At 56.8% G+C, this 12,837-nt stretch overlaps 1 protein-coding gene across 1 annotated transcript in view; it reads right to left on the reverse strand.

Moving 5' to 3' along the window:
- Window positions 1-1,796: 1,796 nt before the first annotated feature.
- Window positions 1,797-12,837, reverse strand: part of LOC114484400 (formin-2-like) — a 17,702-nt gene continuing 6,661 nt past the window's right edge. The window contains exons 3-4 of the mRNA XM_055080724.1: window positions 10,250-10,403; window positions 1,797-6,946 (exon numbers count right to left, since the gene is read on the reverse strand). Coding sequence (XP_054936699.1) covers window positions 10,297-10,403 — 107 coding nt within the window. The 3' untranslated portion in view covers window positions 1,797-6,946; window positions 10,250-10,296. The remainder of the gene's footprint in view (window positions 6,947-10,249; window positions 10,404-12,837) is intronic.

Raw genomic sequence — 12,837 nt, forward strand, 5'->3', positions numbered from 1 at the left:
AGGGGATCCTGCACTGCCCCAAACCTCCGTGACCCTGACCCCCTTCTCTCCCCGACCCCTTTTACATAGACTCAGTGGGCAGGGGATGGTGATGGTAGGACAGGGTATGCCACTCTTGAGCCAGTCCCATCTCTTGGTAGCTCCTTGGTGCTTTCAAATAGGGGCAATTTGGCTCCTTTGTTCTAATCCTTGGGTATTAGTTACTTCTCTAAGACAACAAGAGAAAATTCACCTCAGCATCCTGTTACTCTAGACTAAGGGCACACAATCTCATGATCACCATCACCACCACCATCACCGTCACCATCACCACCATTGTCACCATCACCATCTTCACCATCATCATCACCATCATCATCACCATCATCATCATCATCACCATCACCATCATCATCACCATCATCACCACCATCATCACCATCATCACCATCATCATCATCATCACCATCATCACCATCATCATCACCATCATCATCATCATCACCATCATCACCATCTTCACCATCACCATCATCATCACTATCATCACAGCCTGGAGTCCAGGGGGCCGGGAACACACACTTCTGGAAACCCGCGGGACGTGGGGCTGGAGCCGTCCGCGCTCCCACGGGGTCCAGCAGGGCTGACTCTGTTCTGTGGGGAGCGACCTGCGTGGTCCTGATGGACATGGTTGGGGGTCACGTGGATAAAGTCCTTCTTAATAGATAGCACCCAGAGGAGTTCTTTAACCAGACCCTTATAAAGCCTTATGATAACTAGCACACACTATTTAATTTAGTACTTACAACAACTAGTAGGCACACCCAGTATTCCCATTTCTCAGGTGAGGCTCAGAGGGTGTGAGGTGACTTGTTATGTGGCCTGTCTGTGCAGCTGGCACCGAAACGCAAGTCCAGTGGCTCCCAATCCCACCAGGTGACCACCGCGTCAGACTTGTGTTGACTGAAAAAAGACACAAGGTGAGAGCTGTGAGTTCAGTTTTATTTAGGGCTTTACCGAGGACTACAGCCCAGGAGACGGCCTCCCAGAGAGCTTGGAGGAGTTCCTTCAAGGAGGTGGAGGGGAGGTCAGTAAATATATGATTTTTTTTTAAATTTTTATTGAGGTACAGTTGATTTCCAACGTTCTGTTAATTTCTGCTGTGCGGCCGAGGGACAGTTATACATACATATATTCTTTCATAAAATATATGGTTTTGGTGAAGGGGGTACGTGCAGTCAAGCGCACATCTCGGTAGAAGTTTGCCGCTAGTCACAAGGAGCAGATGTCTATGCTTTTCTAGGTATGAGAGGATGCAAGAAATTGGATTCATACAATTTTCTCTTGAAAATATCTCGCCATCTGAAGGCCTGTTCTGCCAGCTTTTCCCAGAGGACAGAGTGCCTCGTCCCTGCTCTCCACCCTGAAGTCCTTTTGGGGTGTGTTGAGGGTTAGCGACTGCAGTAGCTAATGACCTGACCCTCGTAGAACCAGATGGTGAGAGACATTCTTTAGCTGGCACTTGGAACATGATGCAGTGCCTCCCAAGGGGTCCCAGGGCACAGAAATGCGCAGCGACCGTCGGATACGGGCACCCAGCTTCGGTCACCGCAGGCCTGGCCCAAGTAACCTCCCAGGCTTAAGCTGGGGCAGATACTTCTTTTTTGTCATTTTAGGGATTCTTTTCTGCACTCCATACTTCTGTGTCCCACACTCCTCACGTCAGAGTGTTGCAGGAAGGGAGACCCGAGAGTGGGGTCTTGTCTAACACTCGGAAACGGACAGTCCGAGGAGACACACGTGCTGACAGCGCAAGAGACTTTGTTGGGAAGGGGCGCCCGGGCGGAGGGCAGCAGGGTAAGGGACCCCAGGAGAACGGCTCTGCCACACGGCTCGCGGTCTCGGGTTTTCTGGGGATGGGGTTAGTTTCCGGCTTGTCTCTGGCCAATCACTCTGACTCAGGGTCCTTGCTGGTGGCGCGCGCATCGCTCAGCCAGGATGCATTCCAGCGAGAAGGATTCTGGGAGGTTGGTAGGACACACGGACTGGCGTTTCCCCTCTCCTTTGGGCCTTTCCCGAATTCTTCCGGTTGGTGGAAGCTTGTTAGTTCCGTGCTCCTTTCCGGGACCCCCTGTTGTAAGAGAACTCACGCAAGTGGTTACTATCGTGCTTGGCCAGGGCGGGGGGTTTCAGTCAGTGGTTCCCCTGATAGGTGTGTCATCCTGGATGAGTTACCCTCTCTGTGTCTGTTTCCCATCTGCAAAACGGGAATAACAGTGTATCCACATCTCAGGGGTGAGTGTGCCTTAAATGATGGATGTGTGCATACGCTCAGACACAGCTGTGTGCCTCGAGGTTACCGCTACGACGGCAGAAGCTTCTTCCCACCAGGGAGAAGAATTCACCTGGAACTAACGGGGCTCGGACACTCCTGCCCCCAGAAAAGACACTGGAAGGACCTCCTCCCACCGTACCCCAGCAGGCTGCAGGGAGAAAGGGCCCAGGGCAGACCCTGAGACGTGAGATGGCCTCAGGCAGGCGGCATCCCAGGGCGAGACCTCCAGGCCCAGGCCTAATTGTGTCTCCTTCATGCCTAATTGGATTCCGTTGTAAAGAGATAAAGGCTGTTACTTTGTATCAGCAAGGCATCTTTTTCTGGAGGATTGAGTTCCTGAAAGGGGGGAGACTCTTGAGAGAGACAGAGCTGGGACATGGAGGGAAAGAGCCGGGTGTGAATAGACTTTGGGATAAAATCCTGACAGACTGAAATTGACTCTGCTGGCCAAGAAAACTGAGTGCACAGGGAATTAGATTTATGCTCTGTCAGATGTAACTGTCTCCTGGTGTCTGTACCAAGGGCTGTTAAAGTGGTAATCTTTAGAGATGTGTGGAAATTGCGTGTGAATAGACCCACGCTCCATCCGGGGAACAGGCTTCTTCCGTGGGGAGGTACATAACACGGCATCATGATTATTAACGACACGATAAGCACGATGCACGGTGGGTGGAATTTAATCAGAGCATCTCAAAGCACAGCAAAGCTGAGGCTCCTGGCGACTTCTCCGTGTCTGTGGTCACTCGGGAACTCTGCGGGCTACTGAGGAAGGCTCTGGGTCCATCGCCCCGGGCAATTGATGGACTGTGGGGCCCCCCAGCTGAGGGTGGGGAGGGCAAGATTCACTGTGCATCCACCAGCCTCAGTCCAGGACACGCTCATGAGAGGGCTCAGACCTGCCCCTCCCTCGTGACAGAGCCCTGGGACCCTCATAATCCCAGTCCTCCAGACCCCTTGCCCCCCACAGCCAGAGCTGTGCCTCCACCCAGCCTTGCCCACACCACACAGAGCACCCCTGGAGCCTTTCTTTTCATTCTCTCTGATGCTCTAGAAGTAAAGTGTTTGAACCTCACTGAGAAGCAGACCTGTGCCCACTCCCTCCGAACCAGGAGCAGAGAGACAGCCGCCTATGCATGTTTGGGGGATTGTATCAGTCAGGCTGGAACAGGGTCTGCTGTGTAACAAACACTCTCCACACCAGCGGCTGAACACATCAGAAGTACACCTCTCGCTCATGCTATGTGTCCAATGTGGGTTAGCAGGGCCCTTTGCTCTGGGTAATCACGTGGGACCAGGAAACCAGGCTGACACAAGCTTCCACAATCACCAAAGCAGGAACTAGGAAACACTATAAACTGACCTTTAAATGCTCACGTGGGGTTTCCCTGGTGGCGCAGTGTTTAAGAATCTGCCTGCCAATACAGGGGACAGGGGTTTGAGCCCTGGTCCGGGAAGATCCCACATGCCGTGGAGCAACTAAGCCTGTGTGCCACAACTACTGAGCCTGCGCTCTAGAGCCCGTGAGCCACAACTACTGAGCCCGCGCACCTAGGGCCCGTGCTCCACAAGAGAAGCCACCGCAATGAGAAGCCCGCGCACCACAACAAAGAGGAGCTCCTGCTCGCGCAACTAGAGAAAGCCTGCGTGAACCAGCGAAGGACCCAATGCAGCCAAAAAGAAAGAAATAAATAAAATTTTTAAAAAATTAAAAAAAAAATAAATGCTCACGTTTCATTGTCCAAAGCAGGTCACATGGCCAGGCCAGACTACAAGGGAGCAGAGAAGCATAATCTCCCCAGGTGTCTGGAAAAGGAGGCCAAATGATTGGTGAACAGCCCAAAGACTCCGGGCCAGCTAATTCTATTCTCCCGCATCTCCCCAAGCAAGACGACCCCAAAATTCCAGCCACATACAACCAGGACCTCTGGGCGAAGCCCGGGGGGTTTGTACCTTTGTACCCTGCCCACATGGGGCCCCACTGCATCTGAAGACCCCAAAACTAGAAAGATAATTCCTTTCCTTCCACACACTCAATGTTGCATGGAACAGAGACAGGAAAACCACCGTAAGCGGAGGAAGGAGGGAGATGCAGCTGTTGTAGAAGAGGAGCCCTCCCTCTTGGCGGACACTCTGAGCCCCTGCAGCGTGCCTGTTTCTTCCTGGTGGCCAGATTCCGGTCCTGCCTGGAAGCAGCCCCCCAGCTCTGCCCGCTGGGAACTTCCGGACTTTCCTCTGTCCTCTTGGCCAGCGTGATGTGGGATTCCGGGGGACGCCTCCCAGGAAGAGCAGTTTTCTCAGCCTGTTCTCTGGTCGCAGGCGGTTAGTGGAAGGTTGTCTCAAACGTACCCATTCCTCTTTTCTCCTAAACGGGTCTTGTTTTGTCATCACAGCTGTCTCGGAACCTTAGCAGGTGTCTTATTTCTAATCCTGGTCAGCTCTGATGCCAGCAGCACCCACAGTTCTTTTGCCAACGCCCCCAGGTCTGCATGGTCGGGTTCCTCGCCCTCCTCTGTCAGCGGGTGGCCACGTTCCCCGCCCCCGCACCGTATCCAAAAAGCTTGTCTGACACACCTTTAGCCACAGGGAGATTTTAACAGAGGCCACGACAACACACCCTTAACTTGGCTCTTGTCACATCTGTGTTTTAATTGAGTTTAAGTTGGGGGGTCTTAAATTCAGTCAGCTTTTCCAACTTGGTGGAAGCCCTTTTTTCACTTTCACTCCTGCTTCAAGCTGGCCAATTCTCCTCTGAGTTTGGCAGCCGACAGCTGCCACCAGATACCGCTAACGGCCTCTCTCCCCGGAGCTACGGTTTCACTAGGTTCACGGTCTGGGGTCCAAGTCGCTGCAGTCACGTCCGACCAAACACTTCCCACCACAGAGCGTGGAGCTTTCTCTCCATCTTCCGACCAAGCCAGAGCCACACGCTTCCCAGTGTTTATTTTCTGTTACAGCAGCACCGTTTCTGGGTGTCACTTTCAGCATTAGTCAGGGTTGGTTAGGTTCTGCTGCACCTTCTAAACGATCCCCAGTCCTCAGGGATGGGAAGTGGCGAAGACCCACTTCTCACTCGCATCGCTACCCTCCCAGGTCCTCAGGTCACCTGCGCCTTGAACTCACTCAGGGGCCCAGGCTGACGGGCACTCTGCCCACCCATCGGCCATGACTGTGGGCGGGAAAAGGGGACATGGCGACAGGGTGGCCGCTCGCGGCCTCTGCCGCCCGGCCTGTGGTCCCGTCTCATCTCCTGACGGCGCCTGCAGTTTCCTAGCACACGACAATAGGGGGGTTGAGTGGGTAGTTACTTGCTGTTATAGAATTTTTTACAAGAATGGATTCAGGCATAAACTTGTGCGGTTAAAAAATGTTTCTTGTGATTTTTAAGAAGAAAATTGGGAGAAAAGAATTGGAGTGTTGTTGCAAAGTACACATTTGTACAACGCGGCAAAGGGAAAGAAAACAATGGAGGCCGGCTGCCGCCAGCCCAGCGGTCAGAGGGCTCTGGGGGTTCCCGACGCCGCGAGCTGGCGCTCTGAGGCCCGCCTTTCTTCATCAGAGCATTATCGGAACAGATCTAGGTAGTGTCAGCCTGAGGATTAAGTTTCTTCTGATAGGCTCAGAGTTTCACATCCTCACCTGTATCCCGTGGGACAGATCTACTCAGTAAATATGTGTGGGGCACCTCATGTTGCTGAGCACAAAAGGGCGATTCTCTGCTGGATTCGCCCTCTGCTCCCTTTGTTCACTCATTTATTCAACAAATACTTATTGAGGATCTGCTCTATGTCAGACATTGATCTAGACCGTAGGGATGCTGCAGGGGAGAAAACACAGGCACACACAGAGAAACCCCTGCTCTCATGGCGTGCACATCCTAGCAGCAAGAGGGGGAGCCAGGAAACAGGGTGCCGAATGCTGATGACAAATACGCAGGGAGGGACAGCGCGGTGGGAGGGGGTAAGTTTAAGTAGGTGGTCGTGCGAAAAGTGAGAGGGTGACCTAGTCGCATAACTCAGGGAAAAGCATCCCAGGCAGACGAGACAGCCAGTGCAAAGGCCCTGAGGCAGCTTGGACTGTCCAAGAAGAACACAACATGCACGGGGCTGGAGGAGAGGGAGCAAGGTGGAGGAGAGTTCAGATCGAGGGGTGATGAATGAGGCGGGGCCTGTGGGCTGCTGCAAGGACTCAGGCCATTGCCTGGAGTGTGATGGGGGCCCTGGGGACTGTGTGCAGACAGGTGATGTGAGCAGTCTGGCTGCTGGCCGAGAGCAGGGCGTGGGGCACGTACCAGTTATCTGTGGCTGCGTAACAACTGACTCCAAAATTAGCAGCTTAAAACAACTCAAGTTCATGCCCTCACATTTTCTCAGGTCAGGAACCTGGCATGGCTTAGCGGGCTCCCCAGCTCAGGGTTCCTGGCAGGCTGCAGCTGGGTGTTGGTGGGCTGAGGTCTAACCCGAAGGCTTCACTGGGGAAGGGTCCACTTTCAGGCTCACTCACAGCTTCTCAGCAGGACCAGTCCTCCGAGGGCTCAGCTCCTGGCTGGCTTTCAGCGGGGCCATCCTTGGTCTCTTGTCACATGGGCCTCTCCACAGGGCTGCTCTCAACGTGGCAGCTGCTGACTTCATCAGACTGAGAAGCAAGAGCAAGAGGGGGGGAGAAGGTGGAAGCCAGAGTCTTTCTATAACCCCACTTAGAAGGGACCTCCCATCACTTCGGCCACTTTCTCTTCGTTGGAGGCGAGTCACAGGCCCCACCCACACTCCAGGGGCAGGGATACCTCACCTGAGCAGCGTCAGGTGAGGCTCCTGGATCAGCTGGAAGCCCGCACATGGGGCAGGAGTCAAGCAGGCCTGGATGGCAGCAGCACGGAGCAGAGTGAAGGTGGTAGGAGTGGCCAGATGTGGCCACTTTTTGAAGGTGTTGAAAGTGATCTTTGGGCTGTGAGACCAAGAGAGGCGTTTTGGTCTGATTGTCTCTCCGCTTGAAGGGGTTGTCCTGACCTAAGATGGGACGAACCGGGACCCACTCTGGACGGGGTCCCTCCCATACTCTGCACCCCTCCTCCCAGGAAGAAGGAAGTGAGAAGAACGTGTGGGAAACCCCAAGTCCCAAAGCCCCCTGAGAGCAGATGCCCACCCACGCCCCAGCTCCAATCACCCCACCAGGTCACATCTCCCAGTTACTAAGTGAGTTAATCGCTGCGTGAAAAGGGAGCTGCAGATGCCTCGGAGGCCCCCCTGAGGCCCTAAGCCAGCTAACCCTCCCACTTAATCTGCTTTAAGACTGAAGCCTCAGGGGAGGACCAGTAATCAGTTTTTAAGGTTACAGACAGCATCCCCCATCCAGTGGTTGCCCAGGGCAACGGTGCAGGGCTGAGCGCCAGGTCTGAGACTGGATTACTCGCCTTGTGGATTCATCCGTACAGTTTATCCCGCTCTGCCCGAGGCCGAGATGGGATCTGTGGCCGTGTCACGAGAGCGCGTGAACCGCAAAGAGGAATTTACGTGGGAAAAAATGCAGACCGACGACAGGGATTCATCTCTGCCAGTTCTGGCTTCCTAGTGCACCTTTCGGTTCAAAAGAGTCCCTGAACTGATGACCTCTGACAAGGACCCGCCAGCGGAGGGGGTGCCCAGCACCTCCCCCCAGGAAGACCAGGTTCCGAAGGAAACCCATCCAAGACCTCAGTCTCCGTTCTCTGGGGATGCGGTTTAAGGCCGGCTTCCCAAGGCCAGAGAAAACAATCCTGCCCCAGAACTCGGTCTCGGAGGGCTCTCGCAGGGAAGGGGACCCCCAGGGGCTTCCGCAGCTCCATCTCCCCACTTCCCTGACCACATGCCTCCTGTCCTCTGCATCAACCATGCCGGCCTCTGCCTCGGGGCCTTTGGGCTGGCTGGGCGATTCCATCTCCCCCTTTCACACACCCGGGTGCCCCTCCGCAGGTCTCAGCTCGCTGGTTCTTCCTCCGGGACGCCTGCCTGAAGCCCCCCGCCATCACTCCGTAGCCCAGCTCAGGGCACTCGTCTCTTCCTGAATTTAACTTGCAGTGAATTTCCTTGCCCAGTGCCCGACTCCCTCCCCAGGGTGGCCGTCCCAGAAGCTCACTGGCCTTGCGCAGGTGTTCTCCCTGACCCAGGGAGGGCCTGGATGAATGAGTGGGTGGGTGAATGAATGAATGAATCAGGAGGACATGTGGGGTTGGACAGCAGCAGGTTGAGAGGCAGGGCCTTCTCTCAGCCGGAAGTGGGCGTGGGCCCAGCACGGATCAGGGGCCAGCATGCACGGGCGGCACCGTAGCAGACCACGCTCGAAAGGCAGCCCAGCCAAACAGTGCTGGGGTCAGGGGCAGCTGAAGCCACTCCCACCTCTTCAAGGACACAAGCCCGGTCACCACCTCAGCCTGTCCTGCCAGTGCCCTGTCCCATGCTGGCTGGGTGACCCCTGCACCCTAGATGAGGAGTCAGCCCAGGCTCCCACCAGGGGACGGAGGGAGCTGCGTGGAGCGGAGGAGTCCTCCCTGGGCTGTGGCGGCTTCGATGGGGCCGCTGCAGGGACGTCGGCTTCCTGGAAGCATCCTCCCGTCCGCGGCACTTTTTCATTGTTTCAGGCAGAGGGTCTGGGTGCTTCTAGCCCCAGTGTTCCAGGGGGTCCTGCCCTTCTTCAGTCTCCAAATGCTTCCCAAAGCTCCTGGATGACGGTTCGCAGTAGAGGATGAAGCAGAAGGTGAAGGAGGCTGGGGCATGAGGCGTCTGGGCCAGGCCAAGTCTTGTGACCCGTGAGACATGGCCCTGCCAGCAGGGCTCTGGGCAGGGACCACCGCTGAGGCTGCATCCTGGCCTGGAAGAGCCCCAGGTGTGCTGGGGCCAGCCTGGGTGGGCCGGAACGTCCCTGCGCTCGGGGCAGAGACCACCAGGTGGCAGTGTGAGAACATCCCACCTGGGCCCAGCCCCTCAGCCCCAGCTGGGCCAGAGGAGACTCAGAGCGGCATGGCCGAGAATTGGGGAAAAGTCCCATCTGCTTCCTGGGCCGGTGGTCATAAGGCATCAGCAGACCTCCCACACTAGACCTCGGGCCTCAGGAGTCTAGGGTAAGACATGCTGAAGTGCCTGGATTCCTGGTCCTGGCACCCAGCACACCGGCACACACCTGCGTGCACCCCTGCACACGCACCTGAGCGCACCTGCGTACCCCCGCACACCACCACGCTCTTCTCATTTGGCTGTCGCTTCCTCCCAGGCAGGCCACCAAAGCTGAGGCCGCACGAGAAAGCGAAGGGAGCTGCAAGGCGGCGAAGAGCCAGTTGTGACACAACAGGGAGCGGGACACGTCGGACCAGGAGGCCAGGTGCGAGGGCAGCCGCTCCACGCAGCACCAGCTGACCGTCACCCTGTAGGAATGACCGGCACGCCCACCTCTGGCCCTTCGAGAGAAGCTGCAAGCCTGGATCTGGGGGTGAAGATCCCGTTTTTAGAAGCATCCTGTTGGCCAGTCAGAATGTGTCTGTGAGTTGGATGTGGCCTGACAGGCCCTGGAGTGTGACTTCCGTTTCAGAGTCGGGGGGCATGTGGATCCCACGTCTGCACCGACCACATCCTGCGTGGAGGGCCAGGCCTCCAGCAGGCCTCCACTCAGTTTTTTCATGTGTCAAATGATGTCATCCCCTGACCGGGCAGCTGTAGGACGTCAACGATGGTCCAGGTAAAGCACCTGCACCTGCCCTAGGGCCTGGCACACAGTTGGTGCTCAATAAACCAACGTGTGTTTGATAGCATGGGCCCTGGATCTAGAAAGCCTGGGTTTGCAACTCACGTCTATTCCCAGATTGTAGGTAGACTGCATCCAAAATGGCCAACCCAGTATTTTTCACTCCCCCACGCTCTTCCAGAACCTGCCACACCCCTCGTCGCCATGAGGCGGAGCCTAGTCCCCTACCTTTGAAACTGGATGGGCCCCAGCGGCGGCCTCAGTGAGCAGAGCTGTCAGAAGGGATGCCGCAGCCTTCTGAGGCTTGGTTGTCTATAGCCAGAGTCTCCGCCTGGTTTTCTCTCTGTGCTCGGGATGCTTGTGCCTGGAACCAGCCGCCAAGCTGTAAGGAAGCCCAGGTGACGTGGTGAGGCCAGGGTCCAGCCGAGGTCTCAGCCGACAGCCAGCTGACCCACGAGACCTGGGAGAGGACCTCACCCCAGCTCCTGCCGAGTGGAGCAGAGGCCAGCCGTCCCCACCCACCAAGCCCTGCCCAAACTGCAGCTCCACGATCAGAATCAGTGCTGTCGTAGCTGAATGCCACTAAGCTTGGGCTGGGTTGTTAGCTCAACAACGGGGAGCTGAAAAGCGTCTGCTCCCCCAGGGACCTTGGACAAGTCGCTTAGGGCCTCTGTGCACGTTTCCACGTGTGTAATTACAGATAATAAGGTGCCCACCCCTCGGGAGCGTCATGAGGGTTAAGTAAGAACGTATATGTGATGCACCGGGTTGAATAGCGTCCCCTAAGCATGCATGCCCCTCCCGGAATTTCAGAGTGCGGCTTATTTGGCTGTAGGGTCTTTGCAGATATAATTAGTTAAGGTGAGGCCATCCTGGATTAGGGTAGGACCTAAATCCAGTGACCGGTATCCTTACAAGAAGAGAAAACAGAAACACAGAAGAGATGCAGGGAGGAAAAGGCTGAGTGCAGGTGGAGGCTGGTCTGGAGGGACGTGTCTGCACAGGGAACACCCAGGGCGCTGGCGGCCCAGAGCTGGGGAGGGCAGGAGGGACCCTCCTGGAGCCTGCGGGGGAAGCCGTCCTGCCCGCACAGTGATTTTGCACGTCTGGCCTCCAGACTGGGAGAGGATAAACTGCCCTTGTTTCTAGTCGCCCAGTTTGTGGTGACATCACAGCAGCCAGGGCAGTCGCGCTTGGAGAGAGGCTAAGAAAGCATCCGCTGTCACTCAACCTGCACCCAGATCTGCTGCCGGATTCCAGCTGGCGTGAAAATGCTAACTTTAAAGTAATAATAAAATAAAATAAAATAAAATAAAAACCAAACTCACACGATGTGTGTGGCACCCAGATCTGCTGCCGGATTCCAGCTGGCGTGAAAATGCTAACTTTAAAGTAATAATAAAATAAAATAAAATAAAAACCAAACTCACATGATGTGTGTGGCTCGTCCCTCAGCTGGCCCAAGAGAAAACACAACCTAGACCAAGGGAAGTCGCAGGGGGAAGAGAGGACCCCCCAAAGCTTGGAGCCTGTCTGAGGGACGTTGTAAAGCACAGAGTGCTGATGGGAATGCGAGGTGCCACCAGGCCAGCGGACAGGAGACCACGCCCACTGACGGGAGGGGGTTACTCCCAGCTCCCAGGAGGAGGGGCCACGGGGAGGTCAGGAGGTCAGGAGGCGGAGGGTGGGGTGCACCGGGGTCAGAGCCTTTACTGGGCTTCCCAGGGGAGGATGCCTCGGGGAGCCCAGCAGTGGCTGGCTGAGCCAATCCCGGGGCTCTGGGGCGCGGGGCTGGCCCTGCCCTGGGTGTGAGAGCCCACAGAGGGGGGCGGCGGGGGGGCTCGGGCTGGTTGGGTTACACGTGACAGGGGCGCTCGGGTGAGTGGTTTACAGCCTCCTGGAATCGGGAACCTGGGAGAGGCCGTCCCTCCGGGTCAGCGAGGCCCCAGACACTCATAATTACAGAAGATGGAAGGCGTGGTTGATACCAGGGAGGGTACCAGGCATGGGGACGTTTGTGGGGCCTGTTCCTGCCACACGGGCGTGTGAGGTCCTCCTCCTGATGGTCTGACGGCCAGCCAGGGTCTGGGGGTGTTGGGCCAGGTGTCTCCCCTTCCCAGAGGCCCGCACCCCAACAGACCACGCCGACGGGTGATCCCCCAAGGAATTTAGACTTCCGCGCTGGGACGCACGTGCTTCCCTGATCAGGGGTCCCAGGGGCTTGCGTCCGCCAGGCTCGCTGCCGTCCGTGTGGGGCGGCCACCGCCACCCAACGCTGAGACTCTGCAGGGTGGGCTCCCAGCCTGATCTGAGCCCTCTCTGCCCACACCAGGCCCCGTGGAGGGCAGGGAGCCGGGGCCTGGGGCCCTGGGGTGGGAGGGGGCCCTCTCCTCCACCCCATCCAAGCCCACTCGCAAAACAAGCTCAGAGACAAAATCATCAGACGTTCCAAGGCAGGCGCCGCAGAGCATTAAACTTAAGTGTGGTCCCTTGGGCTGGGGGCCCACGCGCTGCTCGGGTGACACTCTGTGAGGCCAACCCGAGGCGGTGTTTTGATCAGAGGAGCCCGGGGGGAGAGCTGTGCTGGTCAGTCCCGGTTGGAAGGTGGCTCCCGGCCGAGGCCCCGAGGAGGGGGCAGGGCGGCCACGCGGGTACAGGCGGGAGGACGGTGTGGCCGGAACAGATGAACAGGGCGGAGGATGAGCTCAGAGAGCACGCAGGGAGGAGGGGCTCAGCCGTGGACAGACAGCAGGCCAGGGGAAGGAAAACAGAAGCTGGGGGTGTCGAGGGAGGCTCACGTGTGTAGATGGAAGAGC

Source organism: Physeter macrocephalus, chromosome 19 (assembly GCF_002837175.3).
Source record: "Physeter macrocephalus isolate SW-GA chromosome 19, ASM283717v5, whole genome shotgun sequence".
Classification (NCBI taxonomy): domain Eukaryota; kingdom Metazoa; phylum Chordata; class Mammalia; order Artiodactyla; family Physeteridae; genus Physeter; species Physeter macrocephalus.